The sequence below is a fragment of the Chionomys nivalis genome, chromosome 3 (genome assembly GCF_950005125.1).
Source record: "Chionomys nivalis chromosome 3, mChiNiv1.1, whole genome shotgun sequence".
NCBI lineage: Eukaryota > Metazoa > Chordata > Mammalia > Rodentia > Cricetidae > Chionomys > Chionomys nivalis.
The window spans coordinates 121,407,826-121,424,116 of record NC_080088.1 but is presented as its reverse complement, the minus strand read 5'-3'; the positions used below and the strand labels follow the sequence as shown (position 1 = coordinate 121,424,116).

Sequence of the window (16,291 nt, the reverse complement as noted above, 5' to 3'; positions counted from 1 at the left end):
CACACACGTACACACGTAATAAAAAACACAGGTGCTCCCCAGACGAAGCAAGAAAGTACCACGTGCCTAAAAGCTGAGCACACATTTTCACAGAGACAGAAAGACAGTGTGGTCTTTTTTCCTTTGGTGCAGTTTCTCCTTTGTCTTTTGTTGGTAGGTCATATGTTCATGAAGAATTCTCTGTGTATTTAATGAACATAGTGTTTGAATATATTAGCATATATTAAAAAACCCTAGTTACTAAATGTTTTGATACTACTTTATGACTAGACAGAATATTGGAAAATTAAAAACAGACCAACAAACAAGTAACAGGAGTGTGGGGCACAGTAAGGGCAGACCCACACACAGGCCACGGGAGTGTGGGGCACAGTAAGGGCAGACCCACACACAGGCCACAGGAGTGTGGGGACACAGTAAGGGCAGACCCACACACAGGCCACGCGAGTGTGGGGCACAGTAAGGGCAGATACACACACAGGCCAGGGGAATGTGGGGCACAGTAAGGGCAGACCCACACACAGGCCATGTGAGTGTGGGGCACAGTAAGGGCAGACCCACACGAAGGCCAGGGGAATGTGGGGGGCAGCAGAGAAACTGGTGGTCCGTTTTGAAACATGTGCTCAGGTCACAACTCACACCATGCTCAGAGAAGCATTGCAGCAAGATTAAAGATTCGGTGTTGTAGCTCTATAAGGGTTCCTTAGCTGGCATTTGTGGACACCTTGAATCAGAAGGCACTCTTTGCTTTATTTTATGTTTTGCAGTGCTAGGGGTAGAACCCAGCACCTGGCACATGGCTGGGCAAACATGCTGAACTATACTCCCAGCCCAGATGGCAACTTTCTTTCTTTCTGGGCGGGGATATGACCCAACACCACCACCTCACAGTAGCCCTAAGTCCCCAAGGGCAGAGATTCACTTTTGTAGCTGGATGCCTCCTGAGGGTGATGGCCAACTATGTCCACCTTCCTCCCAGCATGCACCTGGGCTATCACACTATATGAGTTTTGCTTATTGGCATTCAGGCAGGAACTCTGTGTGGGGTGAGCTGTGCTATTCCTGTTGCCATGGTACCCAGCTGAGCTTCAAGAGGATCCTTGGGGTGTCCATGAGATGCTATGCCCAGATACTTACCCAAGCCAAGCCAGTGAGAACAGAGAGTTTCCACTGAAATCTTCCAAACCCAATAGCTTCCACCGCATCTTCCACCATGAAAGTGTCTAGGAAGGCAAAAGGGGAGGAGAGAAGGGGGTCAATATCTATTGAATGGTGGTCCCCAGACAGGCTAATTAACCATAGCATGTGCTGCTGTAAGAACTAACATCATAGCTATTACCCTTATCATCATCACCCTCATCACCCTCATCACCACCACCAATCATGACCATCATCGACACCAATCATGACCATCACCATCATCACCACCACCACCAATCATGACCACTACCATCATCACCACCATCAATCATGGCCCTCACCATCATCATCATCACCACCACCAATCATTACCACCACCACCACCACCATAATCATCACCACCACCAATCATGACCATCACCACCATCATCATCACCACCAATCATTAGCATCACCATCATCATCACCATCAATCATGACCATCATGACCATCATCACCACTAATCATGACCATCATCATCATCACCACCACCAATCATTACCACCACCACCATCATCATCACCACCAATCATTACCACCACCACCATTATCATCACCACCAATCATGACCATCACCATCATCACCATCATCATCACCACCAATCATGACCATCACCATCATCACCATCATCATCACCACCAATCCTGACCATCACCATCATCACTACTGTGATGGTTTGAAAGAAAATGTCCCCCACAGACCCATAGGGAGTGACACTATTAGTGCCCTGTGGGAGGAAGTGTATTACCATGGGAACGGCCTTTGAGGTCTCATATGCTCAGGCTAACCCGATGTGGCACACAGTCTGCTCCTGCTGCCTGTGGACCAAGATGTAGAACTCTCAGCCCCTTCTCCAGCACCATGTCTGTCTGCATGCCACCCCAATTCAATGTTTGTTGTAAGAATTTAGCAGAATCACTGTATCTGGTGTAGACACTAGAATGAGTCATTTTCTAGAAGGACTTTGACTTTGAAGAATTATTGTGGAAATCGATTGTTTTCTGTGATTTGGAGAATTGTTTTCCTGGAGGGACATTACAGCCTTCACATGACTTTGGCCACAAGATGCCTCTGGTATACTTGAGGCTCTGAGATTATCATGTATTGCAAATAATACACAATAAAGAACTAAAGTCATGAAGGCATGTGATGCTTCCCTTTAGAGAGAACCTTGGCATGAGGAATAATTTACCTAAAAAACAGCTTTGTGTAACAATCAATAAATGTGCCTTTGTATGGCTGTTCGGGATTCAGTTCAGTTTGTCAGAGGCTACACAGGCCTCAAAATTTCATTTTGGAGTGACCTCTTTCATCATTCGACCCACACAACACAGAGCACTTGCAATGTTTTCCTTGATAAGAGTTGCAATGGTCATGGTGTCTCTTCAGAGCAAGAGAAACCCTGACTGAGACAAGCACCACCATCACCATCATTACTCCATCACCACAATGGCCATCATCATGGTTATCACCATCACTGCCGCCATCTTTTTTTTTTCTCTGTGTAACATCCCTAGCTGTCCTGGAACTCGCTCTGTAGACTAGACTGGCTTCAAACACACCGAGATCCACCTGCCTGTGCTTCCCAAGTACTGAGATTAAAGGTGTACACCACCACTGCCCAGCTCATTACCACCATCTTTACTGCCACCATCACCATTACCACCACCACCACCATCACCATAGTCACCATATCATAATCATCATCATTGTCATCACTACAACCATTTTCAACATCATCACCATCAGCACCACCCTCAGCACTATCAGTGGCAGCAGCGTTGTTGCTTCTCAGCCAAGTGCGCAACAATGCATCTAGCAGGGATTGTGAGGTAACCATGCCCTCCTGAAGTGGGCCTTGGAGTCCCAGCCTACCCTGCCAGTGCCACCCTTTGGTGCTCTGTGCCTTCCCAGCTGCCCCTTCACAAGAACTTCGTAAGACCACCACGGCAGGCAAACAGAGTGCCAGGCTAATGCCTGAGTCTCCGGGCTTTCTTACCATCAGTGGGATTGGCAAACTCCTTGGGCACAGCAGCCCCATCATCCAGCTCAACTGCTTCTAGGCCCACTCGGACCCCCTCGATCTGAACGTCATGCTCTCCGGAAGCCACGTCATCCTCTGACCTCGCGCTCTCTCCTGTGCGGCGGAATTTCACCACCCTAGAGAAGAAGGCAAATGTGATCAAGATGGCTGGAACTCCCTCTGGGCAGCCTTGCTGCCCAGCTTTCCCACCCACAACAGGTAAAGAGCATCTGCTCACCAACTGGAGGGCTGGGGGGGAGGAAACAAGGGTAGTGGTAACGTTGGGAGTTATTGATCTCTTGACAGTATTGGCGGCTGGTGTTCTCATGTGTGTGGCTGTGGCTTTGTGCTGGGCCCGAGTTCTGTTTTGACATAGCCTTGCACATTGCCTAAGAGTTCTCAGAAAGCGTGATTGGCTGTTTCCTAGCTATGGAACGTTATAGTGTGTGTTTACACAGACAGCAACGAGGTGACCTAGCCTCCTGAGTTCAATGTCACATGGCAAAGAGCATCACGAGCGTTGTGTGTGTGCAGTGTAGTGAAGTGTAGGGCTACTTGCTTGAGTAGACACATCTGTAACAGGTATGAAGAAAAGTTGCTCTGGCCGATGCTGCTTTGACTGACAGCAGGGTTTCCTCATGTGGTGACCCCAACCATAACATTACTTGTGTTGCTACTTCAGAAAGTCTTGCTACAGTTATGAATCATAATGTAAATATCTGATGTGCAGGATATCTGATGTCACAGGTTGAGAACTGCTGCTTTAGAGGGACTGCCCGAAACTTTAAATTGGGGGAAATTCCACATTAATAGCCCTACATTACATTCCTAGGTCTCTTGACCCTGACGGGAACTCAGTCGCCTTTTCCCTAAATGGCCTCCAGCCTTGAGGGCTGTGACCTCACCTCCATGCTCCTCTGCTTCTCCCCACTCCTCACTTTGCCCATTTGTCTGGCCCTGAAGATATTTGAATTTGAGTCTCCACAGACCTGCACACTGTGCCACTCGCTCTTCAACTACATATTCTTTCCTCATCCCTCCCTCTTTCCTTTCTTCCTCCACTCCTTTTTACAAAAATAAAGACAGGGTCTCCCTATAGCCCAGGCTGGCCTTGAACTCCAGATGCCCCCGCCTCAGCCTCCAGGGGCTTCATAGTTGCATGACACAATTCCTGGTCCAAACTAAGCTATTTCTCATCTCTCTGGGGGAGGCATGGCGTCTCTGAAAGACTTTTTCTGAGACTCAGGACAGAGTGAACAGTTTCCTTGTAACCTTTCCCTCTCAAGCACAAGACCCCTGCTGTCAGTCACCCAGGTCTGAAGTCACTGACAGTCAAATGCGCTCCCCAGCTCCAGGAGAGGGCACTGTCCAGTATGGAAGACTCATTTCCATGTGACTGAAAAATCACAGGCAGTAGAGGGGCCGTGTGAGCAACCGAGCAAAATGAACCCTTGGTTTAGAGGCAGAAGGGGTGGGCAAGCTCAGTACCAACCACTGCTATCATTATTATTGAGATGGAATTACGTAACCCAGGCTAGCCTGAATTCATTATACATCTGAGGGTGACTTTGAACTTCAGATCTCCCAACCTTTACCCCCTGAACGATGGGATGATTGACATGCTCGATCTGTGCTGAGACTCAAACCCAGGGTCTCATACACGCTAGGCCAGCGCGCTCCCAAATGACCCTCCTGCTGTGTGTAACTCTTGAATTATTCCATGGACCTGTGGAGACTCACCGTGCTCTGGCATAGAATGTGTTTGTTTCAGAAGCATAGGGAAGCCGCCCTGCTTGGGAAGCTTCTAGAATACACACATGCCCAGTCATGGGATGTAAGAACAGGTAGGATCTTCATCTTTAGCAACACTGTGCCTGGAAAGAGACCAGGTGCAGGGTGGGGGTGGCTGAGTGTGACGCCTATGGCTGACACTTCTGTCTCCAGCATTCTGTGGAATAGCATGGGGCCAATGCAGCATTCCGTGGAATGGCATGGGGCCAATGCAGCATTCCGTGGAATGGTATGGGGCCAATGCAGCGTTCCGTGGAATGGTATGGGGCCAATGCAGCGTTCCGAAGAATAGCATGGGGCCAATGCAGCGTTCCGTGGAATAGCATGGGGCCAATGTGCTTTGTGTGCCTTGCCTGGCACTTTCTGCATGCTTAGTCTGCAGAGCATCTCTGTGAGGCTGCTGTTATTGCCATTTTGTAGACAAGAGAAACTGTGGCCCTGGCATCATGTGACATGCCCAAGTCCCCGTCACACAACTCTAGAGGCATGGAACAAGGGTTCTATCCCAGCTCTGCCTGGCTCTAAGTATCCTGATCCAGGCACACTAGAACTGTCTCTCTCCAGATCTGCCATAGCTCCTGTGTACTCCAAACCTTTGTGGGGATGCTTTAGGCAGAGCTATTTCAAGTGTATAAAGTTGTACCAAAATCTCCTTTCTCTTTCCCCCTGACACTTCCCTCTGGCTGAGCCACAAGACACCACCACCTCTGGGGTGCCATTCAGTTGATGCCACAGATTTGTCCCCACACACGTGGCTCTCCCTCAGTCATACATGGCTTCTTATTCAATTTAACCCTCAAAACACCCTGAGAAGGGGCTGGCCGTCATTCCCTCTGGAGACTGGTTACATATTTACACACAGGCTGTGTTGTTCTCCAGAAGCACAGCCTAAAATGGCAGCTTCATTTCTTGTTCCTCCTTTTTCCTCTATTTTGTTATAAAATGCCCATAGCATAACCGTGGGCACCCTAACCATTTTAAGCGTCCTGTTCAGCAGGCTAAAGAAGGCTTGCAGCCATCACCACCCCCCCCCCATCTCTGGACCTGTTCCATCTTTACATCTCAAACTCTGTCCCCTTAAGCCCCAACTCCCCATTCCTTTCTGCACCCAGCACCCAGAAGTCGTCGACCTCTGTGAACTCAGCTGCCATGAGAGCTCATGTAAGTGAACCAGTGTTTTATTCCTGTTCCCTTTCAGTCCTGGGGTTGGATCTAGAGCCTGCGCATCAGAAGCAAGCACTGTGCCACCGAGATATGCCTGTTATCCTCGTCACTTTTAGAATGGTTTCACGAAGATATCGGGCTAGCCTTAAACTCGCTCTGTAGCCAAGACTAGCTAGTCTTGAACTTGTGATCCTTCTGCCTCAGCCTCCTGAATGGCTAAGGTTACTGGCCTGAATCATTACCAAACCCAGCTCCCCACTCCTTTATAAAGGCCGAGTGATATTCCTTGTATGGACATACCACAGTGTGTCCATTCAACACCCGGCAGGGCCTTAGGTTCTCCCATCTGTTGTTCATTGTAAAGGATGCTGTGACAAACAGGACTACAGATTTTGGTTTGAGTCCTCGATTTTACTTCTTTAGGGTATAAGCTGACCAATGTTTAAAATTCTGAGGGACTGCCAGGGTGTCTCACACACCACTTAATATTCCCACAGATTCCTGCTTCTGCTTGTACTTGCCAGTCATTGCTCGCTCGTTTGTCTGAACCTGGTGACCGCACTGCGGCAACTAGCTCACTGGGGCTCTCCTTCCCAGCTTTCTTTTTAAAATATATTTTCAAAATTTAAAATTGAATAAGTGTGCATGTGCACACCCCACAACACATGCCTGCAAGTCAGAAGACAAACACCAGTGGGCAGTTCTCTCCTTCTACCATGAAGGACACAGGCGCCAAACTCAGGTTGTCAGGACAGTAGCAGGAGCCTTTTGCGCCTAAGCTACCCTGCCAGCCCCTCATTATCATCTTTCTGACACTGAGCCTGCATGGGCTGTTGGGAAACAGACTTGGAAGCAATGTCTATTCAAGCGCTTTAAAATAAATATCTGGTTTTCAGATTTTCTCTCTGTTGTCCATTCTGCCCTCAAACTCACTATCCTCCTGCCTCAGCCTCTGAAGTGCCGGGATGAAAAGCCCATGTCCTGTCAGCACACCTCCTGACTTGTTCTTGCTCATCTGGGCAGCAGATCTTAACAATTATCTAATATGCAAATATTTTCCTGAGTCCATGCCCAGGCTCTTCTGTCTGAATGTGTCCTTAGACACAAGGAGAGTTTCTACATTGAGAAGGTCAAACATCTGGTTTTGCTTTTATTGCCTTTGTTATGTCCAGAACAGTCACCACGGGACGCAAGGTCATAAAGTGTTCTGTTTTCTCCTAACCATTTATGTGTATGTGAGCGCACGCACGCATACGTGTGCGCATACATGCATATCACCGCATACCTGCAGAGGGCGGAAGTCAACTTGCAGGGGTTTCTTTTCTCTTTCCACTATGTTGGTCCCTAAGGCAGCAAGCACCTTTACCCACTGAATCACCTTGCCAGTCCCTCTTGTAAAGGTTTATGGGTTTTGTCTTTGATGCAGTTGGAGCTGAGTTTTTTAGATGGTGTAAGTTTAGGGCTGACTTTATTCTGCTCTCCTTTCCCTGTTAGGCAGTTGTGTGCCCTTGCTGAGGTCAGTGCTTCTCCTGGCTTTGTATTCATTGAGCTATCTGTTGGGGCAAGTGACACACAGGTTTGACCTGCATAGCTTTGCAACAAGTATTTTTTCAAAATTAATTTTGAGCCAGGTAGTGTTGTGGGAGCTCCTTCCACTCCTTCAGCCAATAGCCGCTGAGATACCAGCCCATTGGGGCGTGGTCTCTCTCCCTTTGAAGAAGCGGCCACTTCCCTCCGCTCGCTCTCTGGCTTCAGGCTCCACTTCCAGCGACTAGGCTCCCGTCCTGATTGCACAGAGGGCTGTTGTCTGGGACGGCGATCTGTAGTTTTTCCCCCTTAAATAAATAACCATTCTATTAATCATAATTCCAAACTGGTGTGGGATTGTTTGTGACTTACGCCTTCAAGGTAGTGGTGGTGCATGTCTTTAATCCTAGCACTTGGGAAGCGGATCTCCATGAGTTTGAGGCTGGCCTGGTCTACAGAGTGAGTTCCAGGAAATCCAGGATTACACAGAGAAACCTTGTCTTGAAAAACACCAAATAAATAAACAAAAAAATGAATTTTGATATCAGGACCCACAAGACATCTGTGGCTTTTGCTTTCTAGTGTCCTCCAGCTGTCCATGTGACTTCTAAGATGGGTTTTCCTGTTTCTGAGAAGAATGCAAAGTGAATTTATGGGCCATTGATTTCCTGATAAAGTGCTCTTTGGAAAATGCCCACTGCTAACTGGGAGACTGGGAGACAGCAAGAGAAGCAAGACAAAGACACATCCCTAGGGAGTATGCAGCATGGACCATCCCCATTCAGAGCTGTGGGACCTACATACAGGCCAGTCTTTGGCTACACCACCTCTGGTTCAAAGGGTGTGACCTCCATGGCCACAAGGGTGGTTCTCTATGGGAATGACCCTCTGAGAGGCCAACCCTGGAAACAGCTCTGGGCAGGTGTCTGCCCAGGAAAGGGAGCTGTGTCCCCTGCAAATGAGCTGTCAATAGTGAGCCTGAGTCAACACACAGATGGTGTTTAATTAAAGCTTGCCAAAGCCAGGAGCTGTGTGAAGCCCTCACTGGTGTGTGTGTGGGTGTGGTACACATGCACACATGCTTGTACATACATATTGAGGCCAGAGGTCAACATCAGATGTCTTCCTGTATTGTTTTTCACATTATTGTTTTTAACGGGTTTTTTTTTTTTTGAGATTTTATTTATTTTTACTTTAGGTGGGTGATTTTCCTATGTGTATGTATTGTATCACATGAATGCAATACCTGTGGAGGCCAGAAGAGGGCATCAGATTCCCCTGGTACTGGAATTACAGTTGACTGAAAGCCATATGGGTACTAGGGACAGAAACCAGGTCTTCTGGAAGAGCAGCCAGTGCTCTGAGCCACTGAGCCATCTCTCCAGCCTCTCCACCTTCTTTCTGAGTGACAATCTCACTGAATCTGCAGCTCGGGCTGACCAGTGCTCCAACTCTCTGCCTATCTCTACTCCCCAGCATCAGGATCACAGGTTCACAGTCTGTGGGTACTGGGGACCAAACATGGGTCCTGATGCTTGCACAGCAAGGACTGTACACACGCGGCCATTCTCCCAGCTCAGACAACTCCTAGCTTTTAGAAAAGTCATCCCATTTCCCTGGCAACCAACCTAAGAGTTAGGCTCTAGTTCACATTGAACGAGGTGCTCAGGGATGTGGGGATGGCCCTGGGTCACACAGCTTGAAGGAGTTGAACCTCCAGCCTGGCTTTCTTTGCATTCGCAGCTCTGAGCTATAATCACCTGGCTCCTGGTCAGAGTCACCCTGAGCGTCTACAGGTGTGGAAATGGATGAGTGGCCGGAGCTAAGAAGGTTAGAAAGGACCAGCTATCCAGACACAGAGAATGGTGTGTTCTAGAGCCGCAATCCAAGTACACAGCCCAGGTCCAGCCTGCTGATCTCTGCAGACTGTCGCTATGATACAGGAATCGCCAGAACCCTCAACCTGCTTACAACACAGATAGGTGGGCCCCAAGGTCTGCCCTGGAAGGGGGGGGGCGAGATTTCATTTTGAAGTTCCTGGAAGCTGCTTGGAATCAGACAAGGGTGTCCATCACTCTTGGGACCCCTCACCATGAAGCAGGGCTAAGGGACCTCCATGTTCCCTGTGGGCTGGGCAGGTTGTCTGCAGCTCATCCTCCACCCAGGAGGATAAGGACACAGGACTTCGACCAGAGTCCCGTCAGTCTGGAGTGTCCCAGCTGGATGGCAGGTGTCCTCTACGGGGAAAGGAGAGGAGATGAACTGTCTTTGAGAGGACACCAGCTGGGCGGGGGGGAGGGGGAGGAGTGGTGCATGCACCTCTTGAGAAGCAACTATCCAGAAAGAACCAGATCTTGCTAAGAGCATGTGTTTATGGGACAACACTGGGGGCTGCTGATGGAGACCCCAAGAGGCCTTCAAGCTGAGGACCAGGCTGAGAACTGACTTTCATGCACCCCATTTTTTAGCACCAGCAGGCTAAATATTCCCATGATGGATGGCCAAGTTCAAGCCACCAGTGGGCAAATAATAGGATCTGAAAAGTCCTGAGTGTTTAAAGTGAGTGTGCCCTGAACAGCTGGCCTGAGCAGGCTCCACTGTGGCCCATCTGTGAACTAAGAAGGTCCTAGTCACCAGTACAGGCTATAGAACACACAAAAGCTTCACAATGAGTTAAAGCCAATCACAAGAGGCCTTGTAAGTCTGGTGCGCATATAGTGTGGCCAGAGCTAGGGTATCTGGAGAGGCAGAAGGGCAAGGTGCTGGTTGCCAGGAGCCAGGCAGTTGCCAAGCAACAGGGAGTGACTTCTAAGTGGGGACCAGGCTTCCCTCTGGGGTGAGAGTGATAACGCGTGTGAATACCTTAAATGCCACTGACTTGTAAAAACAGTTAAAGCAATAAGCTTAGTGTTACGTTTTTCTACCTGAAACAAACGAACACAGTCCACCCAGACTCTCAACTCTTACGTTGCATGAGTGCCCCTGGCATGGGTGCCCCTGGAGGGCATTTCTTCATTCGACAAACACTTGCCGACTGCACCAAGCTAAAGGGTACATCTGGCATTATAAAACTGAACGAGAAATGGGCAGACCTGTTCAGTCATAGCCACCCTGCCCTGAGAGGGGACCCACATCACAAAACCAGATAGTTGGCCTGGTGCAGGCATGCACCTGAGGTCCCAGGTACTCAGGAGGACAAGCAGGGCAACCTGAGCAAAACAGTGAGATCTCATTTCAAAAACCAAATCCACCCTACCGTGTGTGTGTGTGTGAGTGTGTATGTGAGAGTGAGTGTGTAAGTGTGTGTGTGAGTGTGTGTGAGAGAGTGTGAGAGTGAGTGTGTGTGTGAGTGTGTGTGTGAGAGTGTGAGTGTGTTGTGAGAGTGTGAGTGTGTGAGTGAGTGTGTGTGTGTGAGTGTGTGTGCGCACGCATTTTGTTCCCTACAGTTTTCACAAAAAATGAAAACGTAATTACTGGAGGGGGGTCTGGTTTCCATTTCTGTTGCTGTGATAACATATCCCATCACAGAGCAGCTCTGGGGGAAAGGGGGGTTTATTTCCGCTCACAGTTCTAGGTTCCAGCCCAGGATTTGGGGAACCTCAGACAGCTGGTGCACACCACACCCACAGAGAGAGATGAATGCCTGCATGCTCCAGCGCTCCTTCCCTACAAGTTCAGGACCGCATTCCCCTGCCTAGGGAATGGTGCCACCCACAGTGGGTTGGGTCTGCCTACAGGCATGAACAATCCCCCACAAACACGCCCACAGGCTAACCCAGTGTAGAGAGTCCCTCATTGGGACCCTTACACACAGCAAGTGGCTTCCCTAGCTTTGGTTCAGCCATCTTGAGAGTTTCCAATTCCAAACAAGTCTCTTCTGTGGTAGCATGCTGTTGCGATTTTGTTTATGCTTGTCTAAACTAGGAACTTTCTTTAGGAGGGGAGGGGCTTATCATTGATGTATGTGATGTTCATTTAAGAACGTGTATCACAACGCACAGTGTGCAGTCACACCAGTCAAAGGTGGGCACAACCCGAGTGTTTGTGGGTAAGTGGATGGATAAATTGTGGTACAGCCCTACAATGGAACACTATGTAGCCTTAGAAAGGAAGCAAATTCTGACCCCTTACAACCTAGGAAAATCTTAAAAGCATTACACTAGGAGAATGAGCCACACACAGAATGAACACTTTATGATTCTACTTTTATGAGGGGACCCAGAGATCAACACTAGAACCATGGTTCCTGGGGACTGGAAGGAGACAGAATGGAAAGTGGCTTTATTTGTTTTGCTGTTTCCTCTTTTGATTTTGGAGACCAAGTCTCATTAGGTAGCTCAGGCTGACTTTGAGCTCATCATGCCTCTGCCTCAGGCTCCTGTTGCCTGGGATTACAGGTGTATGCCCCATGTCTAGCTCAGGGATGAGTATGTGATGATTTCAGAGCATTAGAAGGGAGATGCAAGTCTTTGGGGAGGGATATGATGGTGGTGGCATGCTATCCAGTGTGTTTACTGCCACTGTGTCCTCCAAAAGAGCAGAATAGTTTGCTCATGTGTTTCTACAGTAGACATGCGTCTTGGCCAGGGTTTCTGTCACTATGAAGAGAAACCAGGCCACGGCAACTCTTATCAAGGAAAACATTTAATTGGGCTGGGCAGTGGTGGCGCATGCCTTTAATCCCAGCACTCGGGAGGCAGAGGCAGGAGGATCTCTGTGAGTTCGAGGCCAGCCTGGTCTACAAGAGCTAGTTCCAGGACAGGAACCAAAAGCTACGGAGAAACCCTGTCTCGAAAATCCAAAAACAAAAGAAAAAAAAACATTTAATTGGGATTGGCTTGCAGTTTCAGAGCTTTAGTCCGTTATTGTCTTGGACGGACATGGAGGCACACAGGCAGACATGGTGCTGGAGAAGGAGCTGAGAGTTCTACATCTGATCCACAGGCAACAGGAAGTGAACTGTCCCATTCTGGGCATAGTTTGAGCATATATGAGACCTCAAAGCCTGACCCCATAGTGACACATCTCCTCCCACAAGGCCACACTTCCTCCCACAAGGCCACACCTCCTCCCACAAGGCCACACCTCCTCCAACAATGCCACACCTCCTCCAACAAGGCCACACCTCCTAGTAGTGCCATTCCCTATAGGCCAAGCATTCAAACACATGAGTCCATGGGGGCCTGCCTATTTAAACCATAACGATATGTATCACATCATGCGCCACATGCCTTCACACAAGCTGATTGTACTGGGCAACAGGAACCCAGGGGATCCCCCTTGGTAGCTGTGAGAGAGCAGGGCTCTGAGACTTCAGCGTGGTCCTGATCCAGGCTTCTGCCTCCCTAAGGAGCTTGCAGATCCTAGGCTGAACTGTATCTCAGTGGTACAGTTCCCACCCTTAGCAGAACCTAGGCTGAAACTGTATCTCAGTGGTACAGTTCCTGCCTAGGGGTACCCAGGTCATGGGTTTAAGCCCCAACATCCCCTAAAACAAGAGTGTCCGGCCTTGGCCCCACCCTACTGCGTCAGCCTTTGAAGCCCTGCCCTGATGCGGAGGGCTGGAGGGATGGGGGCTCCTGAGGAGGACTGGAGGGGATGGGGGCTCCTGAGAGAGAAAAACATTTTCCGTTTCCTTTCCGACTCATCGACTTTTTAATTGATTTGTTTTGTTTTTTGGGTTTTTGTTTGTCTGTTTTTTGAGACAGGTTTTCTCTGTGTAGCTGAGTTCTGGCTGTCCTGGAACTCTCTCTGTATACCAGGCTGACCTCGAGCTCACAGAGATCCTCCTGCCCCCGCCTTCTGAGTGCTCAACTGCCTGGCAAGTTTGGGCATTTTTTAACTGGGATGTCAGATTGCTCTTGTTCCATGTGTTTCCTGAATATGAGTTCGTGCTGTGTGGGCTCACAGATGACCCTGTGAAATGGGGCGATGGGCTGGTGGGAGCAATATGAGGCTGAGCAGACCCTGCTGAGTGGGAATGACCCCATCTTGCAGGTTCTCTTGACGCTTCCTCCCTGATGACCTTCAAGAAGCAACTTTGATTGTTAGACTTGTCCTCAGACAGATGTGAAAGAGAGACCTTTGACTACATGAAATTAGACCCAACCAGGCAAGCCATATTTTGAATCTGTTGGGCTCCAAAACAAAATGTTTATCAACTGTATGAGCCAAGGTTTCCTAAGGGGGGATATGAAAGAGAAATCAGTGGCATATGCTGAATATATGGTGAGCGTAAGACAGGCCGGCTCCTGCTGCTTGGATTTCTTGGCATTTAAATACATATTATATATATATATATATATATATATATATATATATATATATATATATATATATATATAGTTTATAATTTACCAAAATAGCCAGAGACATTTGTTTTATCTAACTTTGCTACTTAAGGAAGGGAAGAGCTTGAGACAGCTACCCAGTGAGATCTGCCCTGTCAGAGACCCTAAGCAAGGGCCTGCAACTCCAGAGTGCTTATCAGAGTCTTTCTGTTCATCCGAGCCTCTGACCCTAATTCCTTGAGACCAGGCTGACAACTGAAGCTTGAACTGATCTGTGGTCATCACAGGGTAGCATTTGGGGTCCTGCAGACAGAGGGGTTACCTCAGAAGAGAGCTCACAGTGCCACCTCAGACTGTCTTGGCTTTGACTCTCCATATCCACACTGTTCAGGCGCTGTGTGACCCTGGAAAGGTCACTTCACCACTCTGAGTCAGTTTCATGGATTTTAAGTAGAGGTGCTAGTCCTTGTCTCACAGGGTTGCCATGGGAACCGAAGGTATCACTGTGGAGACAGTATCTTGAAAAAACTGGTGAAAAGTATTGATCCAGGGCTGGTGGTCGGCTCAATGCTGGCTACGGAATGGGACAGAGGTCATATGGTTCTCAGCATTGTCGTGGTGAGGTCACGGAGCACCTTCTCCCACAAGAGGATTGTGTTCCCACAGCATTGCGGGACACAGGGACACCTCAGAGGTAGCTGTCTGTGAAGTGCTTGCCTTACAAGTAGGAGGGAGGCCACATTTGAGCTCCTAAACCCAGTTTTTAAAAAGCCAGGTGTGGGGCACATGCTGGTAATTCCACATATGGGGAGCCAGAGCCAGGTGGGTCCCTGGGGCTCACCTGACATATACTCAGGCAACTTCCTGGTCAGTGAGAGACCCCGTCTCAAAGGAAAGGGAACCCGAGGAGCAACAGTCATGTTGTCTCAGGATCCCACACGCAGGCACAAACATGTGCGCACCACAGGCTGTGCTGTGACTTAGGACAGGCTAAGAGACCCTTTGAAAGGATGTGTTCTGCTTGCAACAGTGGGCACAGGGGTGGCAGGAGAGGGCAGGAGGATGTGCTCCATAGACTGAGAACCAGAGAAGGGAGGAGACTGGGGACAAGACCCCAGGACCCAATGCCAGCTGAGCTTTTGCTGTCTGAGGATGAGTCCACTCTAGAAAGGGTGTCATGGTGGCTTCAGTATGAGATACTGTCCCCGCCAGCTCCTGTCCCCTGCCAGCTCCTGCCCCCACCAGCTCCTGTCCCTCGTCAGCTCCTGTCCCTCGTCAGCTCCTGCCCCCACCAACTCCTGTCCCCCGTCAGCTCCTGTTCCCCCCAGCTCCTGTCCCCGCCAGCTCCTGTCCCCCCCAGCTTCTGTCTCCCACCAGCTCCTGTCCCCCGCCAGCTCCTGTTCCCCCCAGCTCCTGTTCCCCCCAGCTCCTGTCCCCCCCAGCTCCTGTCCCCCCCAGCTCCTGTTCCCCCCAGCTCCTGTCTCCCCCAGCTTCTGTCTCCCACCAGCTCCTGCCCCCCACCAGCTTCTGTCTGGAGTAGGGTTTGTTCCAGCTGCTGGTGCTTTTCTGAGAGGCTGAGGAACCTTCAGCATGAAGCATCTAGCAGGAGGAAGGACGTATCCTGTAGGTATGTCATCCTGGCTCCTTCCTGTCACGGTCTCTATTTCCTGGACTCTGTGCTGTTGACAGCATCTACAACATGCCTTTGTCATCATAAGCTGAGCTGTCCTCCCTCACCACGGTGGCTGAAGCCTCAGAGACTGTGAGACAAAAAGAAAAGATCTATTAAGATGTCATGTCGGGCGTTTGATCACGGCAAAGATACCTGAGACAGATCGACAGGGCTCTCAGACGGCAAAGAAGCTGGAATCCAGGAAGCCTACGTGTCTTACTGAAAGATACTGAGAGAAGACAGGAGACCAGGGCAGGGGGCTGTGTGTTGACTGTGGTGGGACCAGAGGGCTGTGGGGTAGAGGGTGAGAGCCTTCCTTCAGGACCGCTAGGTCTGCCTCTACATTTTCCCAGCCAGACAGGGAAATGTCCTCCTGGGGAGACATTTGTAAGGCTAAACAGGCCATTGGGTGACTGAGATCTCAGTCACAAAAAGCACCCCTCAACCTTGTCCTGGGTTCCCGTGCTGTTTGGCACTGGGGCCTCTGGAATCTGATAGCCATTGATGAGTGGGGCTACACATTGCAACTCAAGCAACAGGAACAGCCGAGTTCACTGACAAATGGCCCTCGCCTGGGATCCCGCAGAGCCAGTCTGAGGCCCTCTTTATTTTTATGATTTAGTTTTGTTTTATGTACATTGGT

At 49.4% G+C, this 16,291-nt stretch overlaps 1 protein-coding gene across 1 annotated transcript in view; it reads right to left on the bottom strand.

Moving 5' to 3' along the window:
- Window positions 1–16,291, bottom strand: part of Svop (SV2 related protein) — an 83,258-nt gene that overhangs the window by 53,392 nt on the left and 13,575 nt on the right. Inside the window, exons 2-3 of the mRNA XM_057765721.1 lie at window positions 3,181–3,341; window positions 1,138–1,223 (exon numbers count right to left, since the gene is read on the bottom strand). Of these exons, the coding sequence (XP_057621704.1) occupies window positions 1,138–1,223; window positions 3,181–3,341 (247 nt within the window). The remainder of the gene's footprint in view (window positions 1–1,137; window positions 1,224–3,180; window positions 3,342–16,291) is intronic.